Below are 22,613 nucleotides of genomic sequence, written 5' to 3' on the forward strand. Positions count from 1 at the left end.
GGTTGAATTGTTGGTGAAGACTTTGGATACTGCCCATTTTCATGAAATAGTGACATCAAATAACCATTGGAGACTTTTTCTGTTGCAAGAGTCTGTTCTCTCCCACCCCCAGTACACGGTTATTTTTTTATTTGTTTGATATTGCATGTAATGTTATTTTATCCATCTTAAGTTCCAAATACTTAATTCCACCACAGGTACAGTAGAGGCTTTGGTTGCTTTGCTGCTTTCAGGTCTGGTATACACCCAGTACGTTCAGGTATTGACTGAGTCTTTTCACTGTCTCTTTTCTAGCTTAGGGTCACATGGAACATACTTTTACCTGTATCCATGTTTCTGGATTCCTTAAACAATTGGGCTCATACTTGACTCTCAGATAGACAGTACCAGTGTAATGCAGTAAAAAAATCAGTTATTCTGCATATTTAGGAAGGGTTTTCCTCATTCTGTTGTCTTTAACTGTTTCATCTCTATGTAAATGTTTCCTTTGTTGCTACAAGTTTCATGCACACAGTTCAGCATTCAGTAACTTTACTAAATAGGCTTGTGGTTAAGTTAAATAAAAATTCTAGGGTAATGTGAATGCGGTGTGTTTTGGTAGAGCCTGCCTAAAGCTGAGTAAGTTTAAGGGTTCTTAGTGCAAAAATGCATATCCTGAAATACGTCCTGTGTTGTCATGGAATTCTTGATTGCATGTAAGATGTGCAGACAATTTCTGCAAGCGGTTGAACTTCAGTCTCACTCTGAAGATTGTCCCTACTGATTAGTGTGTGACCATTTCTGGTATGGTTTCAGCAGCAACATTTGCTCACTGGCTTCTTACAGAGGTCCTTTCCCACAAGAGACAAATTCAGAGTCCCTTACTTATTTCACAGCTCTGTCTGCATTACACTCTGTTTAACCTGTAACTTCTTAATTTTTAGTGGGCTCTGCAAACCATAGTGTGTTGTTTCTTGGCTGATTATCACTCGTCAAACTTGCAGTCTTTATTGCAGTATTCCAGTATTCTTTCTTAAATGTTGATATGGTTCCCTGAAGAAAGGCTTTTAGAGCTAAAAGCTTATTTAGTTTCCCTTGCACTCCTAATTCCAACTCATAAATAGCTTCTAAAATGAGTGATGTCCGAAACATTAAATTACTCTTCCATTGAATTTCTCTGCCACAGAAGATGTGGTTGTTCTAAGTGAAAAATGTCATTGTAATTGGTTATGCAATGTAAAGGAATAATAGTTAATTTTCAAGACAGTTTTTCCATGGAAACTTCTGGGAAAAATTATATAATTGTTCACTTGTTAAGCCCCTGTGAATGTTGTTTTCTAGGTTTTAAGCATAATTGAGGTGCAGTCATTTCACTGTATCCTGATTAAAGTTTCCTGCTTTTTTTTTAAATTATTATTCCCTCCTCCATCCCTGCCAACTGCTACCAAACAAAAAATCCTGACTAGGTAAAACTTTTCTTACCCACCTTGGTTTCTCCTCTTTGATATTTACACAATGTTCTTGCTGTGTCTAAAATGCTTTAGCTGTCCCCAAAGGCAAATAGACACAGCAGGGATTGTGTCTTTCCTACTGTGAGTAAAAAAGGGTTGTTTTGGGCAAAAGAAAATCAGGAGAGATGAGGTGTACAAATCTGACAAAATACTGACATCACAATTCCAGCCATTCCTGAAACAAATTATTCATATGTTCTTTACTTAGGACTGGTAAAAGTAATTAAAAATGTTGAGATTAGGCCACCTTCTGATTGACTCACTTATATTTTAAGTGTTTTGTTTGAATGATTTTTTGTTTAAATGTATTGTATTTTTACCAAAGTTACGTAGCTTTAGTATTTTTTGGGGTATGTTGTTCTTTTGCAAAAATTGGTTAAAATCTGTCATAGTTTTGGTGTCTCTAGATAATATGGATTTAGAGTAACATGCATTTTCAAGTGGTTGTCTTTGCCTTCTTGTTCTTCCATTCTTTATTTGTGTTATTATGATGTTAGTTCTCTGTTTGTTAAATTGAGAAATCCCACTGAATAAATGAAACCTGATTTGATTTAGTTATCTACATAATAGAATTTATGGTACTTCATGTAGCATCACCGTAGAAACATCTTCTGTTACTGAATTTCACCGCAATTAGACATAATTAATCTCTTCTCCTCTTACGTAGCTCAGTTTGTATTTTGAATTGGCCACTTAATGGTGAATTAATTTTCTGTTCTTACCAGTATGAAATCCTAACTAGGTTGAAAGTAAAGACAATTTCCAGTAATCTAAATATAAAAACTGTGTAGAATGAAGAATACAGAGGAACCTGTCAGCTTGTGTTTTGCATCATGAAGTTTTGAACTGTCAAGATGAAAATAAGCTCACTTTTATGAAGTCAATAGAATGTGAAGAAAGATTCAATAACCACTATTCTTTAGTGAATTATGGTGCCTTCATAGTACTAGATGTTCTTAAATTAAAGGTGATTGCTGGTATGTTTTTTCAAGTAGTAACTTGGTCATTGGCACAAATGCCCAACTTGGAGATGACTGAAGGCATTGTGTGACTTTTGGGTCTATAGATGTATTTCTGTCTTTCAGTATCCAAAATACTTCACTTCCACTACAAAGGAGGTGCTATACATTGTTTTCCTTGGATGAAGGATAGGTTTAATGTGAACTCTAGAAAGTGGTTTAGTCCTGTTGTATAGATGGAGGTTATTCAAGGATTTGGAGCCAATATAAGTTTAGAGTTCTGCTCAGTTAATTAAAATTAACTGTGTATCTAATTATAAAATACATTGGACAATGCATTTCATAATTCACTTGTTTTAGTAATACCTTTCACTGCTTGTTTTCTTGTGTCTCTTCAAATACCATCTGAAATTTGAACACTCTAACACGACTCTGGTGAATTCATTTGCTTGCACGTTTAGTGTATGATACAGTGAATCACTTAGAAACTACCACAAAAGGTGTTTTACATTTGAAACCTAAATTAGCATTTCACATACTTAATTACTTTATAGCATATTGTTCTTTCCTTATGTAGGACGCTTTTAAAATTGATAATTTCGTCTTTAAAAAGCTGTTATTCTTTATATGTCCTGTTGCATTCTTCTTCGTTTTCAGTGTAGTAATTTAAATGTTTTATTGATATCTTTGTCTTTTTCTCAACAGTTTTCAAAATCTTGTTAATGTGATGGCATAAACTAGTAAAGCATTTGGATTACATGATGGATATCAGAAATGTTGATTGATATTATTTGAGTGGTACAGTAAGAGTCTGCTGCATGAAATGCCAGAAGTTTATATTTCTTCTAGTTTTGAAATGGTAAGTTTTTTTACATTTGTACTAAGGAAATAATAACTTTTTATCTTGTCATGCAAGGTATATTTCTTTAGAAAGTATCATATCAGCAAATCAGTAAAGATTTCTCTCTTGCGTAAGATTTCTAAAGTCTGCTGAGTTTAGCAGTAATTACTAACCAAAGTATACATTTCTATTTGGTTTAGGTTATTTTGTTGGTATTGATTTGAAATGTCAGTTACTCACCCCTAATGTGTGCTAGCTTTAATTAGAACAACCTAGGGGAAATGGAATATGTAAATAAACACTGTTTTTCATGTTTGGGTTCAACCCCAAATGAGATCACTCTCCAGATGGTATTGAGCTTGTGTGCAAAGAGGGAGAATATGCAGGCAAGTTTATCCATGTGGAAAATAGGTATGAAAACCATTATAGAAAACACATAGTGTTTTGCTGTCTTCAATCAGCTGCTGATGTTTGACCATTTTCCGCTTGATGTATTATTTATATTTTCTCTTAAGGCAGAGTGTGTTGGAGAGCTCTCACTTATTTAATTTTAAGTGGACAGAATGAAAGTTAGTCCTGCAGCATCTCTTTAGATGTATTTTCAGGAATACAAACTGCATTCATGTAAGGCAGCAGGAATAGCTAACAAGTAGGAGGGTTGTAGCAGCACAAATAAATTGCAGTTTTGAGAGCATTTGAAATTTTCACTTTATAATTGTTTTTTTCTTTGTTGTACAAAATGATGTGCTGTTGTACAGAGTTGTGGATAGAGCTATACCACATGTACACAAAATTACGTGCTTTCTTCTACAGTTCTGTCCAGAACTACACCAAGCAATACTTTTAAGATACATTGCTTTTCTTAAGAAATACTGCTTGCATTATGAATTCCTAAACATACAATATAGTAAATATTGCTAATTGTTAAACAGAATTGTATTGGTTGAGAGTTTACTGGTCTTGTCCAATTCTCTTTTCTTTTCTAGGACAAGCCAACACTTAAATAGTAGATATGGGAGAATTTATGTTCTTTTTTTTTTTTCCTTCTTTACTGAAAATAAAAAACACTTCTTGAAACAGTTTTCTACATTTGTTATTTTCAGCATTTCTTAGTAATGTGTGAAAGGTTTGATTCCATATTTTAAATTTGTAGTCTTCACATCGTATCACAGTTGAACGAGTACGTGTAATCTGGAATTAGGGTGGATGAAAAAGGGAAGGTATGCCATTATGCACAAATGTGAATCTATTCAGTTAACATGGCTATTATGACAGATCTGTGGTGATAAGCAGTTTGACACATTAAACTTCTAAAGATTAAATGAATAGAAGGGTAAGACTGAAATGATTTCTCTTAAAAATTATTTTGAGATACTGGGCAGGTCAGGTACTCCTGCATTTCACTCTGAAATGTGAAATACAGACAGTCTGAAATGGGATGTTTCATAGTTACCTTTGAATCTGAATTTACTTAAATCTGCTGTGAGTGATGATTCGTCTCACCAACTGAGACTTGGGAAACAGCCTTCCAGTACCTCAGAGGAGATGACTGATAGAGCCAGGCTTCTTCTTGTCATAAGTGATACAGAAGTAGAAGAGGCCCCACCCGGGTATAAGAAAAAATATTTTTGCTTTAAGGACAGTTAATTACTGGAACAGGTTGCCCAGAGAAGTTGTGGAATATCTGTACTCAGTGTTTTTCAATACCCAGCTGGATAATGTCCCATGTAACTAAATCTGAATTTAGGCCTCGTGTTCATTTGAATGGGAGGTTGGATAGGATTGCCTTCCACAGCCCTTTCCAGCTGGAATGATTTAATGATTCTGATTCAGAAATTTTGTTTTATTTCATTTTTACTAATAATAACTGTAAGTATTTTTTAATGGTGTGCTTTATTTTTTTCAATTCCCTGATAAATCAGAATTGCAGTTCTGTTTTGTTATTTATGAGAGATTTGTTTTTGCTTTAAGCAACAACTGAGTAAGCAAATGCAATTTTAATGGTTTACTTCTTAGTCTGTGAAACCATGTAACTGGAAACTGTGGGATATTGAGAAGACAATCTCATACCTTTTACTAGAACAGACAAATTTAAATAGTAATACAAATACATTATAACATATGTACAATACATAAAAATAGTGTATTTTACTAACTAGAGCCTAACTGGGACATTCCAGCCTTACATAAGGCAAAAATATGAGCAACACTCACACAAGTACTAAAGCCAGAATAACCACAAATACCAAGTCAGCTGCTTTGTAGCTGAGATGGAAAAATTTAATGCACTAAAGAAATACCACGGAAAGAAGCAGTGTGAATACATTGAATGGGCTTATTCAGTTTTGTATTGGTGTATTTGAGACAATACATTCTTCAGGTTTGCTGTGTGTCTAGGTGGTTTTTAAGTATTTTTTCTGACTGTTTTGTTTACATTTTTTTTTGAAGGTTTCCCAGTGAGTGGATCACGATGAACATACTTTAGGGACTCGCCATAGTATGGCTGCTTCTCGATCTACTCGTGTTACAAGATCTACAGTGGGTTTAAATGGTTTGGATGAAAATTTTTGTGGTAGAACATTAAGAAACCGTAGTATTGCTCATCCGGAGGAAGTCTCAGCCCATCCTCAAATCCGATCCAGGTCACCAAAGAAGAGGCCAGAGTCTGTGCAAACTCAGAAGGGCAGCAACGGTGGCAGAACTACTGATCTGAAACAACAGAGTGCTCGGGAGTCATGGGTGAGCCCTAGAAAGAGAGGGCTGTCTACTTCAGAAAAAGATAATGGTGATAAGCAGACTGTGGAAAATAGTGAAAAAAAACAAGCAGAACCTGTTTCACCAGTTTTGAAAAGAATTAAACGCTGTCTACGTTCAGAGGCACCCAACAGTTCCGAAGAAGACTTGCCTGCTAAAGCAGAGAAGGAGTCATTGGAGCATAAAAGCTTAGTGTCAGACAGTGATGCAGCCTCCACAGGGACTAAGCGAGCTTGTCGATGTCTTATATTGGATGATTGTGAGAAAAGGGAAGTTAAAAAGGTGAATGTCTGTGCAGAAGGGTTTAATAATTCTGCAGTAGTTGAAGAGGTTGCAGGTTATCAGACTGTCAATGGAGTTGGTGAGAGAGACTCAAATTCTCTTAACTGTGATGACTGTCAGCTTGATGGGAATGCTAAGCAAAACAGTGCTGGTTCCCGTATGCTCAAGGACAAAACAGTAGCAGAAAATGGAAACTCATTTGCCCATTCTTCATTGTTGCTTAATAGCAGCAAAGAGGACAGTGTTGTAGACCATTATGTGCCTTGCACAAACTCTCAAGAACAGGTAAAGTTAGAGGACCACAAAACAATAAATGACTGCTTGCCTGAGGAGCATGCTAATCAGGCATATGAGCCAGCCACAGGGTCCTTTTCTGAAATCCAGTCATCTTTGTTAAGGGATTCGGAGGAGGAGGTGGATGTTGTGGGAGATAGCAGTGCCTCTAAGGAACAGTGTGCTGAAAACACCAATAGCAACCTGAATACTCACCAGGACAGTGCATCAATCTCAGGTGAACCTGAACCACATTCTTCAGTGCTGAACTGTGTTTCAGCTCAGATGACAAATATGTTGGAACTTCAAGAACACAGATACACGTTGAGAACTTCACCACGAAGGGCTGCCCCTGCCAGAAGCAGCCCTACTAAAAATAACTCTCCTTGTAGAGAAAACGGACAGGTTGAGGAAAATAATCTTAGTCCTACTGAAAAGAATGTACCTGTAGGTATTAATAATATCAATGGATCTCCCAAAAAGTCTGAAGAAATCAAACAGAATGAAAAAGAGAGAAATAGTAATACAGGGGATCATGGGAGTGATGGACTAAGAAAGCCACTATCTGAGTCTAGGCTTGTTGCTGGATATGTACCATCTGCCAAAGAGAGTGCCAACATCCACACTGCAGAGGAGGATGAGGAAGAGCCTGATGTGTATTACTTTGAATCAGATCATGTGGCATTGAAACACAACAAAGAGTATGTGTAACTATGGTAACCATGAATTCTGCTTTTGTTTCTTACCAAAAATATATTATTATTATTACTAAAATCATAAAGTATTTAACATACTTCCACAAAAATTTAAGTGCTTTATCATTTTCAAACTCTTCAGTCTTCATTTTTCTTGTTTCTACCTCAGACAAAATTAAACTATTTAATATGCAGTATGGTACAGCAATGTGGTTTATACATTTCTAGCAATTGGAATTCTTGAGCCAGAACTTGAGTTTTTTGAGTTTTTTCGGGTTTTTTGTTTGTTTAAAAATGCATCTGTTATTTATTTTCTCTTAAAAACTAGCTGGAAGGAAAACCAAAGGAAACCAAACTTTAAATTATATTTCAGTCATTTGTCATTATATCCAGTAGACACTGCAGATACAGCTTATACAATTATTCTGCTGTACATAGAAGTTGAAGTTAGATACTTTTTTCAGAGTATCATGGGAAAGAACTCAGCATTATTGTGTTCAGGAAGATGAATTGATCAAATGCAGCAACTTTCTCCAAAGTAAATTATGTCTACATTGCTATTTATATTCTTTATATGTAAATATAGACATGTACAAATGATGATTATTATTACTATTATAAAAGAGCTTTAACTTGTTTTTATGTTTATCATCTGAATGTCTGTAAGTAGAACTATGGTAATTGTACCTTGTGCAAGAGATTTTTGAAACAAAAGGGCCATTCATTGAAGAAAGTTTACATGGAGAAAATTTGTCTTCAGTAGATCAGGACACAGTTTTTTATTTCATAGTCTTTGTAATGCTGTTTTGACTCCTCTGTTTTGCTGTTTAGTAGGTGTTCTCTATGTTGTTGTGAGTTCTGAAAGGCCAAGTGCAAATGATCTTCAGTTTGCTTCATATGAAGGGCTGAAGCACTGGTAGTAGTTCAGTGTAAATGTAGTGAATGTTCACAGCACAGTTACTGTGAATATGGGCACAGGGCACAGATGGTTGTTTAATCCAGTATGACTGGATTTTTTTATATTAGAGTTGCATTATTTATATAGTGAAGTTTTGTTCAATATTAGATATGAATAAATAATTTTAATCAGAAAATTCTGAATTTGAGCATTGATTGGACAAACTATAATTTCAAAGTAATGATCAAGTATTTGCAGCTTCAGCCATCAGTCCAAAGTGGACACTTTTCCCAGTAGCTAGAAAGAAAATTGCTTTTCCTTAAATTATAAATGGGAAAAATGGACTGTTGTCTTTTGACTCCTTAGGATGATTTTGGATCTGTATGTAATATGACTTCATCTGATACTAGTACACAGATGCATTAGTAATGTGATATGGGGGTTGTATTTTTTAGGAAAAATACTGTAAAAGTAACAATAGTTTTTTCTACTCTTAAACACAGATCTAAATTGTCCTTGAAAATTTCAGGTGTGTGCCCTAGTGTTAGCTTTTGAACATACACAATTCTGAAGAAATGGGTAGTTGTTGTTCAGATTGGCAGCCTGTTTGTGAGAACTTGTTGGGAGCTTTTGAAATTGCAAGTAAGACTTGGTAGCTTGCTACCAGCTTGTTGCCTGAATGCAGAACTCCAAAAGAAATGGTTATTGGTTTTATCCTGTCTTATATTTCTACTTTCCCAAAGGGAAGCATGCTACTGGAGGGAGGGAGTGTTCGCCATATCTTTTCTTCCTTTAAAAAAATTTTGATGGAACTGGAAAATTACAGGCCATCCTTTTTTGTTGTTTACATTTGTAATAAGTGTGGTATTCTGATGGTTCTGCATGGTAATAGGATCCTTCTAAAGAACTTAAGTCAGTGTTTTGACATATGAGTGCAATTGTCATTTATGCAGAATTTCATAGTTCAAGAATAAATCAAGTGCAGTGCACTATATCCTCTACCCAGTTTTAAAAATAGCAAAGTTCATTAGAGGATACTCTTAATTCATGTGTTACAGTTTTTGAATAGTGTCTTAATTATACCCTTGTTTAATCTCATTTGGTACTTATTTTCTAAAATGTTGAACTAAAAAAAATAAAACAGCCAGTTTTAGCAGAAGTGTATTCACTGATTGGTCAGATGCAAAGAATTCCAGGGTTCCCATGCTATTAAGGTAGGTTTAGCTGGAGGTAGAGGATATTCACTTTGTTTGTGGTAGTTCTGCCTAAGCCAAATGTTTTGGTGTTCTGTATATCAGATCTTCAAATGGTACAGTTTTGTTTTTCTCTCCTTCATCAGTTTGGGATTATTATGGGTGATTTTTTCCTCTAGTTCATGTTTCTGTTCTCTTTTAAAAGCCAGTTCAGAGAGACATTAGCATCTTGGCTAGGTTGAGGAGGCAGATTTCTCCAAGAAGGCATTAGTATAATTCTTTGGATGTTCCATGGCAGAAAAAAAATACATTCCTCTGTGTCATAGAAGCAATTTTATATGGCTGTAAACTTCTGTTATTTCTGGTTACATTACATAGCTTGATGACATACACATTCATACAGTTGATTTTCACTCTTCAAGAAATTGTTGTGACATTGATAAAATATGAATATACCAAAACCTTTAAGAGCTGTTGATAAGACTTGTTGTAAGAAAGAAACCTAAATGTATATTTTCATATTTCTGTATAAATTTTGTTGCCTTTTTAATCTTGACATGTTTAAACAACATTCATATATTAATATTTCTGGGAAAACTGGATGATATAATAGGAAAAATAGCCATCACAGGGTACGGAATATTATTATTCAGAGAGAAGGCTGAAATGATGGATGTTCCCACAACTTCTTTATTAAAATAGATCTGTCCTACAAAGACAGAGATGAGTTCTCTAAGTAGAAATTTTATCACAACATAGACATTTTTGTAGATAACAGGCTGATCTGGGGGTTGTATAGTTGTAAAGTGTTAATGTTTTCTGTTGCTACACACATAATTGGAATTTTTGTGTATTGTAATTGCTCTCGGAAAAGTATGGTTTGGTGCATATTTGAGAATTTTTCTGTGTTCTAGCTCAGAAACATTTGCATTTTCTCTTGAGATACTTTCACCAAGACTGAACATCCTGATTTAAAAGTTTCTACACTGCTGAATTTTATATGCTGTGCTTAGTATTTTGCATATGTCTTTCCTCAGGCATTTCTCATATCTCTTTGCTGTATCTTTTTGTATTGTAATTCTATCTCATACTGCTGTAGCTTACTTTAATTTTCTGTCTTGTGCAGCATTTTATTCTCAGTGCTTTTTGCCTTTGCCCAGTGTTTCATTTAGTGCCCTTTTTTGGTTTTATTTTTTATTTTCTTCTTCCTCTCTACTTCCTTTGGAGATTTGCAATGTTTGGCCGGTATTAGGTTGCACAAAGGGAAAATCTTTGTTTGACTCTTGGTCCTGGATTCTAGAAGAAAATGTAATTGAGGAATTGAGGTTTCACATGCATATAACGTGTTACAGAATGCATTTCTAGGATTCTGTAAACTGCAGTTTGCTTTACAGGAACCACTTAGATCTGGAGGTAAGGTGGCTGAAATAGCATCATTATGCACGAGCAATTCCCTACAGGCATTTAATTCCAAGAGTTAGGACCTTGTTCAGTAGATAGATATTTTCATGTGTCTTTATTACTTGATAATATTTAAAATCATAACAGCTGTACTGCCATTAAAAGTGAAGACAGATTAAATGAAAGATTTTAGTACATCTCTTAAAGCCCAGTCTTGTGGATTCTTACCTAGGGTAGGTTGTGTTTTTGCAGAGGTCTTGGAAGCACAGATGACCATGCAGGATCGTGCAGTCAGATTTACATATGCTCAACAATTTATGATATTAAGGTTTATGTCTTTGGATCCACTTCTAATATTATATGAATGTGAGAAAGGAAAGAAACATTTGGTAGCATTTCCTGTGGCATAGGTTTTATATTTTATTCAGTCACAAATTTTCTGCCTAAAGAATCCAGTTAAAACAGTTCCATATAAAAGTTCATCTTACTGCACTTGAATTATTAGAATAGGACTTGGTGCACCTTGCCATGCCAGTTGTTTGAGAACTGCCTTGAACACAATCTTCTTAAAGTAACTGTAATATCATCTTTCTAAATTTCTAGTTTTCTAATTTTACCTGCACCATGTTTTTTCCTTAACTGGAAAAGATAAAAATATCCATGTCTGTCTTCAAATATATTGGCTAATAATAATACTAATAGATGAGTTTTATAAATAATCCCTGTATATTCAGCTGTATGTCTCTGAATTAAATTGATCACACAGTAGGGATTTATTTCAATGTGCAGATAAATCTTAACATTCCATGTAATGATGTCATGTAGCAATGAATAGCTAATAATTCATTTTCCTGAGATGTCAGTTTTAGTCTGTGGGGACTTTGTTTCTAACTTCCTTTCATCTTAAAGAATAGATGGAATTGGTGTAAATCAAGTTACTTTTCATAGTAGCAGTTTTAATTCATACCTCTGAGTTATTTGTAGAATATATCACCAGTATGAAAGAATTGATGAAGGGTGTACAATTTTAGTGAAGAAAAAGAGAAGTTAATAATTGTAAAAAATCAAACATAAATGCCATGTGTATTAGATTGCAATGTGTTTTAATTCATCCTTTGTTCCACAGAACTGGTGTGGCATACAGTGATATTTTTCTTAAACTCCCTATTAATGTCAAACTAAAACATGAAAAGTTGGTGTTTTTTCAGAGAGTGATTTCTACTTTCTAGTAGATTGGTCTATGTACGTAACCAAACCCAAGATTGGCTTTAAGTAAAGTCATGTATAAGTTGGATGCTGCAGCTAGTTCATCCACAAAATAGAAATACAGTGGAAATCAATTAGAAACTTCTAGTACAGCTTTCTGATCAATTTCAGTTTGGTTTTGCAGGTAATTGTGTTACCAAAATGTGACAGTATAACAGGCATGCAACCACATTTATTAATTAAATCCTTGTATTTTACTACAGCTTAAAATATGAAGTATTTTGAGAATTTTTCCTGCCAGCATTACTATTTTATCATGGTCCATAAGATAATTTCTGTCTATAAATACTTGTCAATGGAAAAGTTATGTGACACAAAATTTTTGCAGGACTAAAGTTTAAGGTTTAGTTAAGACTACTGTAATCATAGAATCCTGTTTTATAATTACATAAACTATTCAGTAAAGACTAGAGCTCTTACTTTGCAAGAGATAATGCCTTGGGCATGTGCTGCATCAGCTTTTTGCTCCCTAGGAATGGGCACACTCTGGGACCCATTAAATGTCAAGTACATTTGTCACATTCATTTTTCCTCCCTGAACAGTGGCATCTTGCTGCCAACCACAGCACAATCCCATTAACAGCACTAGCAAACACAGTGCAGTCCTCACTTAAACAGTGCATCCCGTGGAAAGCAAAGCTTGATTTCTTTTGGATTTGTGTCCTTTACCCCTTGAATTCCCTCCTGATTTGCCTGCTTTTCTTCTTCTGTCTACATCTATGTTCTCACCTCCAAGAGTCCTCTGTTGCAGCAATTCACTCCTGGAAGAAAGAGAGAGTGAACTCTCCAGTGCAGAGATGTTCCCTGTTGGCTGCCTTGATGTGGTACCTCTGGATGTGTGGGCTGATGGATTGATGGAGGAGTGTGATGAGAAACAGTTGAATTCTGCCTACCTGACTCTTGTAGAGACAGTAGTTATGGTCTCACCTCCTTTCCAAGCTGCCAGTTTTTGGAGAATACACAAGAATTCAGTTTGTCTTTTCAATTTCTTTGGTCAACATGGACCAGAAATCATGGAGGGGAAAAAATACACAAATACAAAAAAAAAAAATCCAACCACAAGCAACAACAAGCCTATTATTCTAATACAGAAAAATGTAGAAAATTGCTCTTCTGCCTGTTCATTTGGAAATGCTTACCATTTCTAAGGATGCTCATTAGTAAATTGATTTAAACTGGAAAAGGATCAATAAATAATAAAAATTGTTTTGAGGTGTAGGAAATACTAGTTGGAAACAAATACCAAATGCCATAGAAATCATGGTCCTGATTTAAAACAAAGAGCAAGAAAGCCAAGAAAAGATGGGGCAGTAATGTATTGACCCAGCACAGCTGTATGGAGAGTAAGGCTCTGGCTGTACTTCTGGCTGTGCACACAAGGACCCTTAAAAGCAGAAGCAGTAAATTGTGGTTATACCAGTTATGTCAATGTAAAAGTTGTGTGGTGGAACAAGGAGTAAATTAGTGTCACCATAATTGCCTACTTGGTAGGGATCACTAAAACATTAGTGAGCATAATGATGCCACCAAGAAGGCAAGAACAAAGTGACTGCCATTTGCTTTGAGAATGTGGGTGTCTTTATTTGTCCATTTTAACTAACCCAGCTTGAAATTGCTTCATTACTAATTTTAAGTTTTTGTTCTGCTCTTTCATGAGTTTCAACAGTATCTCCAGCATGAACTGCAAAACTGACCAGTATCTTTTAAAAAGGAATTGCATGAGCAGTATGTATTGTACAAGCTTCATTCAGTCAGCAGTGAGGTCTAATCAATACAGTTGTTACTTTGGTGCAACAATACATGCATTTTAGAGTTAAAAAGGTCCTACTTTTTGGATTCCTTTCAACTTTTTTCTCAGTAGGAATAGCCAGCTGATTTTTCGTTTTTCATTATTGCATATCTTTATTTTGCTTTGGATAGCTCAAAGTAAAAATATTGCTGCTGTTTTATGTAACAGCATTTGATGGTTTTATGCTTCCTAACCCAAGGACCAGCTGTGTTGTCCATTTATTTATTATAGAGAGTACTAATAAAAGATAAATTTTTTACTAATTTTCTTCCTTATTTCTAACTTTTCTTCCCCTTTTTTAGCCAGAAAGTATTGATGTATCACGCTTTGTATTGCTGTTAGAATGTTCAGCCACTCATGATTGTAGATCATATTCTTGTAATTCAGTTCTAATATTCAGATATCACAGTAATAGATAACTTGAGGGGAATGTGTTCATTTGTTCCTATGGCAAGAGTATGTACCTGAATAATTGAGTGTATGTGTGTGTCTTGCATGGATGAAAACCTGCAGAAACTAATTTAGAGTGAGTTGAAGGGGTTCAGTAATCACTGTTGCCAGCTTTCTCTGCTTGTTTTGTCAGAGGATTTCTGTGCAGTTGGATTGGTTTCGTGGCAACATGGGTCGCTCTTACTTTGTCCCTGGAATAAAGCTCCATCTGAACATTTGCTTTCCCCAGCATCTCTTCTAGAGAAGAATATCCAAGTAGTCATGCTGGAGGAATCTGTGTGATATTTTCCCTCAGTAAAGGAATTGGGACCATTCTCATTAGAGATGATGAGAGGGAAGGAGATGAAGTTTGGGATATGCTGTCAGTCTGTCTTTCTGTGCCCCTTGTGAAGAAAACACTTTTACTGTCATTATCTCATGTCAATTCAAGCCTGGAAAATAGAGGAATGAAAGGAACCTGTATCTTTTTCCCTACTGAATGTCACTGTCCTGCAGACAAGCAGTTGAGAGTGCTGTCAAAAGAGTATTAGAAGGCTGTATTAAATTGTGTTAACTGGAGGACTGATGGATGCTGTTTTGTTGACAAGACTGAAACAAGATCCATGTTTCTTCAGGGACACAGAGACCTAACTGCTACTAAAAATTCAGAAAAGTTGTGTGTATATGATAAGGGTGCTTTTGTACAGCTAATATTAAATCCTGCTGAGTGTGTTGGACAGCTCTTGACAAGAATGAAGCCTATAGAAATATATGAGTGGGTGTTCTGTTTCTGGGGAAGAGTTAAGAATTTAAGAAAGAAGGGGACATCACAAGTTGATAACCAATAAAATACTATTCAGATGCTTGAAACACAAATTCTGAAGCTGTGAAGGTTGAAAGAAAGGTAAAATTTGAGTGAAAGATGGTTCTTTTGCATTCAGGTAAATTACTGCAGTAGGATTTTCTATTTTGCCTTGGGATTTGTTGGGTCTTTAAAAATGTGCTTTTTAGGTTAGTTCTGTTTTGTTTCAAATAGATGTGAGGCTGACATTCAGAAATAGTGCTTTTTGTTCCATTCCTGGCACAGTAGACTTGGAGAAGCCATTTAATGTGTGCTTTAGTTGTTTAATGTATAACATAGAGATGCAGTTTAATTATTTACTTATCTTTGAAATACTTCAAAAGGTCTGAAGTATGAATATTGAATATGCATAGTGAAAGTACAGTAAATGACAGTATGTGTAAAGAGGTTAAGCCAGAGCAGAAAGCGATTTAATAGAGTTGCAGAAAAGGCTGTGTGTAAGTAGATTACCTTGGTCACAGTGTCTAAGCATTAGGTAAGTAAAAACCCACCATATGCTGCTTCCTCTGGGCAAAGGTGCTGTACAAGTCCTGACAGGGGTTGATATATGTGTGCTCTTATTGATTATGCCCTTAAACTCTTTGCTGTTTCTGAAGGGAGATCAAAGAAGGGCCATTCTGCATCAGTCTCTTGCGCTTTCTCATTGCTGTTGTGTGCTCTACACATCCAGCATTGAATCCCAGACTCTTCCAGAGTGCATTTGGAGATTCTTTAAAAATCTTAGCTACACATCAGAATAACTTGCAAGAAACTGCAGTGTCAAAATTAGTGTACTGTTACACTGGCAAAGATTTCAGCCCAAACTTAGGAGCTGGGAGCATTTTCTGGTATTTCTGAACTCAAAGAAACAAAGCCCAAACAAAAAAAATCACACTTTGAAATGACAGGATTGTGTTTGATCTGATTCTCAGGTTTCTCCAGGGAGCCAGTCTCTTAAACTACAGCTCCTTGGGTGACTTAGAAATTCTAAGTACAATTAATGTTTCCCTTTTCCTACATAATTTACAGTCTGATAAGATGTTTAATATCCAATACTTCCTCATCTTGGCGTTTAATAAGGGATTTTTTTTTTTTTAATTGCTGTTAGTAGACCAAAATCCAGAGTAATAAATGACCTGGGTATGGGAGAGCAGGTTGTAATCTGTACTTTGCTGGAGTGCCAGCAGATGGCAATGAAACAAAGACTTGCTCAAATCCTCCCGGTGACTGATAACCAGTTTTGTGTCACAGCTCTTGGAAATACAACATAACAAGTTTTTTTTCTATATACTTTTTTGCTGTGTTTTATTATGAGATGTGTGTACACCCTCATGTAAAACAATTCCTACCTGCATGAGAACTAATGAGTATTTCTAAATGATGGTATGCATTTTTAGTGTCAGAGCCTCCCAAAATTGATGATCCTGTACATTTTAACATACTGTGTAAACTATATATAACTGGAGAAGCACAGTTAGTTTTGGGAGGGGAGATTGATGAGCACCAACTGCACAGCATTTTAGAAGTCAAGAGGATAAATCACTTCTTTTTAATTAGGCATCAAAGTACATATCTTTGCAAAGTACTGAATGATATAAGACAAGTGTAGCTGCCAAAGTAATTTCTAGTGACTTTGGATATTGATTTTGAGTTGATTGTTTTTTTTGATTGGTGTGAATGTTATCTACAGCCACTTCATTTCACCCACTAATTTCATTTAGGTACCTAAAAGTTAAAATCTTCATTTTGTAGTATCAGTTGCTCATATCACTCATTCAACCAAGGCTTAAAGTACAGTATGTTCTTCTCTTCAAGGGAGGAGAAACCTGCAGAAACCATGGAGGGACTTTCTGACTGACAGACTCTTACTGTAAAAAATTAATTTATTTAAAAATGATGAATGATGTGGCCCCTTTTACAGGTCAGTCATTACAAGTCATTTTGTATAAAAAACAAGAGTTAACTTAAGAAACATGCAGTCGTTAAGGCAGATTGATTCCTATTCATATAGTGTTTTTAAAGGCTGCTGTTAGGTCCTGCTGCAGAGAAACTAAAATCTGTGATGTGACTGGGTACTCTGATTTGGAAATGTAAATGCTATTAGAATGGAAAGAATGGAGGGGAAAAGCATTTTGAAAGGAAATCTCAGTAAACTGGATCAGAATGGACATAGGTCTCATTAAGGCAATAGATGCTATTCTCAAGTTTTGTCACAGGCAAGAGAGGAGGCTGCTGTGTCCCTAATTACTATTAGAACAAGATTCATGGAAATTAATTGTGTAAGAACTAATTGCTTATGGCACAACTTCTAGAAATCTGGCTCTGCTCTGTGATAGTTTTTTCATGGAGCAGTCCAAAAGAGTGGAGTACTTACCACTGCAAAAGAAAAACTGAATCAGCAGAAGTTCCTGCTGATCAGTGTCAATCTGTAAGAAATAGCTCTCCTTTTTTAAATACTGGTCCCTCAAAACCCAGTGTTAATCAAGATTTTTCAGCAGAGATAGTAAAGCTGTTTCTGTACTGTACTGAATGATTCAAGTGTTCATCTGGAAGATTCCTGGCAATTAACATGACTTAAGAACCTGCAAGAGTGTTTCAATACTGGGATTGTGGGAACAGAATTACATTCTCTGGAGTGAGAGTCTTCCTGCAGAGAAAACTGCTTTGGGTTTTGTATGTGCTAACAAGTTGGTATTTAGCATTGAGGAAAGTGTAACTTCAGTCAGCGGAGGGAACCTGTCTGTGAGTTTACTTGAGTGTGTTTGGTTTTGGCAAAGGATGTGAGATAATTTTCCTTGGTAATTCCTGACAGATCTTTCAGAGAAAATAATGTAACTAATTGTTGCTGGATGATGTAGAGGTGGTTGCTCTTTGAGTGCCTCATTGAAGGATGGAGCTGGTTTTGCAGCAGATTAATGAGCTACTTTCTCTTTTATTAGACTTTTTCCATTTTGGAGAATTTTAGCACAACTGCAGGAGCTAGTTTGGATCAGAATTGTGCTTACTTACAAAGAGCCTGGAAACATAAAGAGCAAAATTTTAGCCACCTTTTTGTTGGTTTGTTTTGGTCTGTTTTGGGTTGGTTTTTTTTTTTTTTAAATAGTCCTGGAAATTATTCACATGATCTCTTTTGTGTAGTGCAGCAGAAGCATTTTGGTAGCGTTTGAGATGAAGAGGCCAGAATAGACAGACGCTTCAAGAAGGGGCTCAGTGTGTGTGTTATTATTTAGCTTGCTGCTTTTTCATAGAAATACTTGGCTTTATTACAGTCATATAGGACCAGAGAGCCTGTGGAAATAGTAGTTGTTCAAAACTTAAAAGAACATTTGCAGACATACAGCTCACTAAAAAGTCCTGTTGAAGTTGAAAGGGATGTGCAGTGGTTTGGGTAGAATGCAGTTCTGCAGCAAGTCTAATGTACCAGAATATGGAGCAAACTATGTATTTCAGAACTAGAATTTTCAATTTTCTTTTCCTAGGCAATGGAAGATTCCCAAATTCCCATTTTTGTGTATTTTAATACTTCTGATACTCACTTGATAAAACTGCAGTCTTATTTTTGGGCTTCAGAATATATTAATTCATAAAAATGGAATATGGGAAGCTAAAGTAGATAGCTCCAAATTAATCCATTTCTTAGCAGAGGGACAAAAAAGTGCTGGGAAACCTTTTTGTCTGAACAGTTGGTTCAAAACCCCCTTTTTTTCTCTTCAGTTATTTCATTATAATGTTACTCTAGTCACAGATCAGTATTATATGACATATTTTTGAATCATCCTGGCATTATTGTATTTTTACTTAATTCCACTAAGACCAGTTTGGTGAGGTCACATGAATGTTTTCTTGAAGGAAGTAACTGAAGTTGAATATTCTTGGTTTTGTGTTATTTTTCCTCAAATGTAAATTCATCTTTCCATTCAGACTAAATTATTGAAGGCTACCTCATTAAGATGATTCCTTCTTTCCCTTCACACATGTGAATCATCATTAAATTATCGCTTCATTTAAATCTCCAACATTTGGTTGCTTTTTACTTCTATGTATTTATGTGTTTTAAATGTTATTACTTTCTTCCAATTTCATTTAGAAAATCAATTGCTTAAATACAATTTGAATAAATGAAGTAAAATGACTCAAGAAAAAATGATAAATACCTGTCTTCTTCTTAGATGCAAATTTGTGCACGATGCTGAGCCTCTGTTACTGTGGCTCTGCTAACACAAGTTTGGGCACCTGCTGATGGAAACAGGCTTTTTGTTGTCTAGGGTAAATCCTCTCCCCAGGTATCCTTGAGCTCTTGTGTGTTGTTAACAGCTGCATCTGCATGAGGATGTTGGCATCCTGCCTGTTTGATGTCCCTGGAGCCTCCAGGGCTCTGAGTGCAGGCAGAGCTCCCCGAGCATGTGCTGTGTGTAAGGGCTGAGTAAAGATCTTCAATCCACAGCTGATGGGTCCTGTAAGCCTGGAACAACCTGAGCTGTGCTATTGCCTCAGGCCAGTTCTGATGGGCTGTCACCACTTTTGTGAGCTGTTTCTGAAGTTTGTTTTTCACCTGTTGAAGAATAGTCACATTAATTATCTTGTTTTATGCGGAGTTACTTTGATTAGAAGAAACTGGAGCTCTTTCCCAATAGTGAAAATATTCAGTACTGTTCAATATTAATGGCCTATTAAACAGGTGGTTTAGGTCTTAGTTCCATGTAAACCTGAATATGTGCAGACAAATGTACGTAGTAATTCATAACAGAATCGTGTCCTATTGTTTTTAAACAAGCTCAGTATTTTAGTTTCAAATTTCAGAAAGTATAGCTATATTTTATGTTTGCAAATGTTACATTTGAGTGGAAAGAAAATTGGAGAGGCAGCAGTTTAATGTCCAGGTCGAAATATAAATATTTAAAGGTACAAAGCCTATATTTTGCCTTAAGATTGTTTACTTCCCTCCACTTAAAACCTTACCCAATTATTAGTGCAATCAGTTGAAAAACTTGAATTACCTCAGTAACCTCTGGATCTTTTCTGTTATATCCATGGAATTCATTGTGCCAGGCTTGTCTTTGTTTTAGTGATAAGGGAACAGAAAGAAAATTTACTGAAATACTGTAGTAGTGAACAGCTCTTACCTGATTTTAGTATGAGTATTTTGTGCTGAACTAAATTACAGTTGTAATATTAAATGTCAGAAAATATTTTCATGAAGAAAGTTGATACATAATAATTTGCAACAACAGGGGCCATGGGTAACTATGGGATTTCAGAAACTGAAGTGGGGAACTGTAACTTTAAAGCTAATAAAAGGTATTAAATGTAGTTAACTGTTTTTTAAAGGCTGTGTTAAAATGTCATATGATTTCCTGAGTATGCATTAACTGTATCACAGTTTGGAAAGCACACGTTACTGGGTACAGGCATGACAGTCACATCAGTGAGACTCGAATGTCTCTGTTAAATAGACAGTCCAAATTGTCTGTGAAGCTGGGGTGGCACGTCTGAGGGAACACTGACATTTTCATTCAGCTTCTGTATTCTTAGGGGAATCTGGTTTGAATTTATTTTGCAAATTACTTATTCCTTGGTTTGTTGTTACATTTCAAAAATTATTCTCATGTTCTGCTCTCAGGTGGGGCTTCTACAAAATGCTGTGTTTCTAAACCATTCCTGTCCAGCGTTTGGATGGTTGAGTGAAATGTTAAAATTCTGTGGTAGTCACTTGTATTGGGGTAGAAGGAAGCTGATGTTGAAGTGGGAGAGAAATTAGCTCATTTCTGGTGGTATTTTTAACTTTATAAACAAAGCTTGTTGGTTACAGCTATTGAGAATATGAGTATAGGTTTTCCCTGACACCATATTGTTTCAGCTACTATAGAATTTACATTTAAAGGAAACCACTTGAGAGTTAAATATTTTTTTACTGGGTTTATATAAATTCATCTACTCTTAAAATAAATTTAATATATTTTTACTATAATTCAGTAAAAATGTTTATGAAATGGTTCAGATAAGCTATGAAATCTGGTAGGTACTGGTAGATAACCATGGCTAGTGTTTAGGTGGGGGGTGTCACTTTTAAAGGCAAATGGAGTGAGATGTTTTCCTTTGTCTCTGTAGTTATCAGAGACTGTTACAGACGATTGCTGTACTCGAGGCTCAACGTACTCAAGCAGTTCAAGATCTTGAAAGTTTAGGCAGACACCAGAGAGAAGCACTGAAAGATCCTATTGGATTTGTGGAAAGACTCCAGAAGAAGGTATTTCTATGGACTTTTCCTAAGTCTTACTTGGAATTTTTTTTTTAATAACTAGTAACTCACCATCTATAGAAATTGGAGAATAGATATATATACTTGGCATAAAAATTACGAGTTTTAAGTCTTTTAACTGCTGAGCAAAAATACCTCTTTGCTTTCTTATTAGATCTGTAAGAAATAGGTCTCTTCAATAATTTTATCAGCTACGCTTCCTTTCCTTGGTTTTTGGTACATAGAAGTGCAATTTTAAAATTTCTACTTGTAGTGTCTTGAAATCTACAGGTGACTGGAAGTATCAGATGAAAAATTTCTAATCTTTCTCATTTGAGAACTGAAATGTGCTTTGAGTGAATTTGATAGGGTATGTTTAAAGAGCATGAAATGTAGTCTATATCCCAAAACCAAAGTGAACACTAGAACACACAACTGCGTCACAGATGACAGAATATTGGCTGATAGAGGAGAATCCATTTCTAAAAGGAAACATTTTCTTTTCAAGTTTTAAAAAAATCTTGTCATAACAGGAGTACTGAAAATATGTTTTCAGCTTGAATCCTTTATCGCTGCAGCATCTACCACTGGCAAACACTGTTGCCTTCTAGTCTGATAGCAACTTGTATTTCAGTGAAGAATGGAGTTATGGTTCTCTTTTCCTAGTTTTGTAGACACCTAGGTTAGATGTAAGCCCCTTGGTTTCAGTAGTTGTTTTTCTGTTAAGTGTTGAGAGGAGTTAATAGCATGCATGATGTAAGTGTGTCGCATTTGGTATTCAGTTTTTGGGGAAATACTAAGGACAGTTTGAAGTACTCCGGTGTATTTTTGTCCAAAAAGGACCAAAGGAATAATAGTCTTGCAGTTGACCTTTAAATAAAAAGGTGAGCTTTGCCACAGTATTGTTCTGGGCAGAACACAGCAAAATCAGTACAAAATAGGCAGAGATTGCTCTGGTGGGAGGAGTTGAGGTTTATCAGGTGATAAAACTGTGAATCTTTTGGATTCCTGGGTTAAGAAAGGTACAGATCCTGAGCTAACAGTATGTTTAATAAGGACAGTCAGAAAGAGGTTATTGAAGTGTCAAACACCTGATTTCAGCTGTGAAATGCATCCTTTAAAGTTTAATGCTCAATAAGCCATCATTGACCGTGCCTCTGCATATTTTATATGCACTGTTGTGTATTATTCTTGAAAGATCTCACCTTCTCTTTAAAAAAACTGTGTGCTGCATGGCACTTCAAAAATTCTGGTTTTCCATTCT

General features: G+C 35.6%; 1 protein-coding gene across 2 annotated transcripts in view; it reads left to right on the top strand.

The window, feature by feature from the left end:
* Window positions 1-22,613, top strand: part of ZZZ3 (zinc finger ZZ-type containing 3) — a 57,488-nt gene that overhangs the window by 20,748 nt on the left and 14,127 nt on the right. For both annotated transcript variants that reach the window (XM_069023076.1, XM_069023075.1), the window contains exons 2-4: window positions 3,155-3,308; window positions 5,739-7,300; window positions 21,220-21,358. In XM_069023076.1, coding sequence (XP_068879177.1) covers window positions 5,790-7,300; window positions 21,220-21,358 — 1,650 coding nt within the window. In that variant the 5' untranslated portion in view covers window positions 3,155-3,308; window positions 5,739-5,789. The remainder of the gene's footprint in view (window positions 1-3,154; window positions 3,309-5,738; window positions 7,301-21,219; window positions 21,359-22,613) is intronic.

Source organism: Aphelocoma coerulescens, chromosome 8 (assembly GCF_041296385.1).
Source record: "Aphelocoma coerulescens isolate FSJ_1873_10779 chromosome 8, UR_Acoe_1.0, whole genome shotgun sequence".
NCBI classification, from domain to species: Eukaryota; Metazoa; Chordata; class Aves; order Passeriformes; family Corvidae; genus Aphelocoma; species Aphelocoma coerulescens.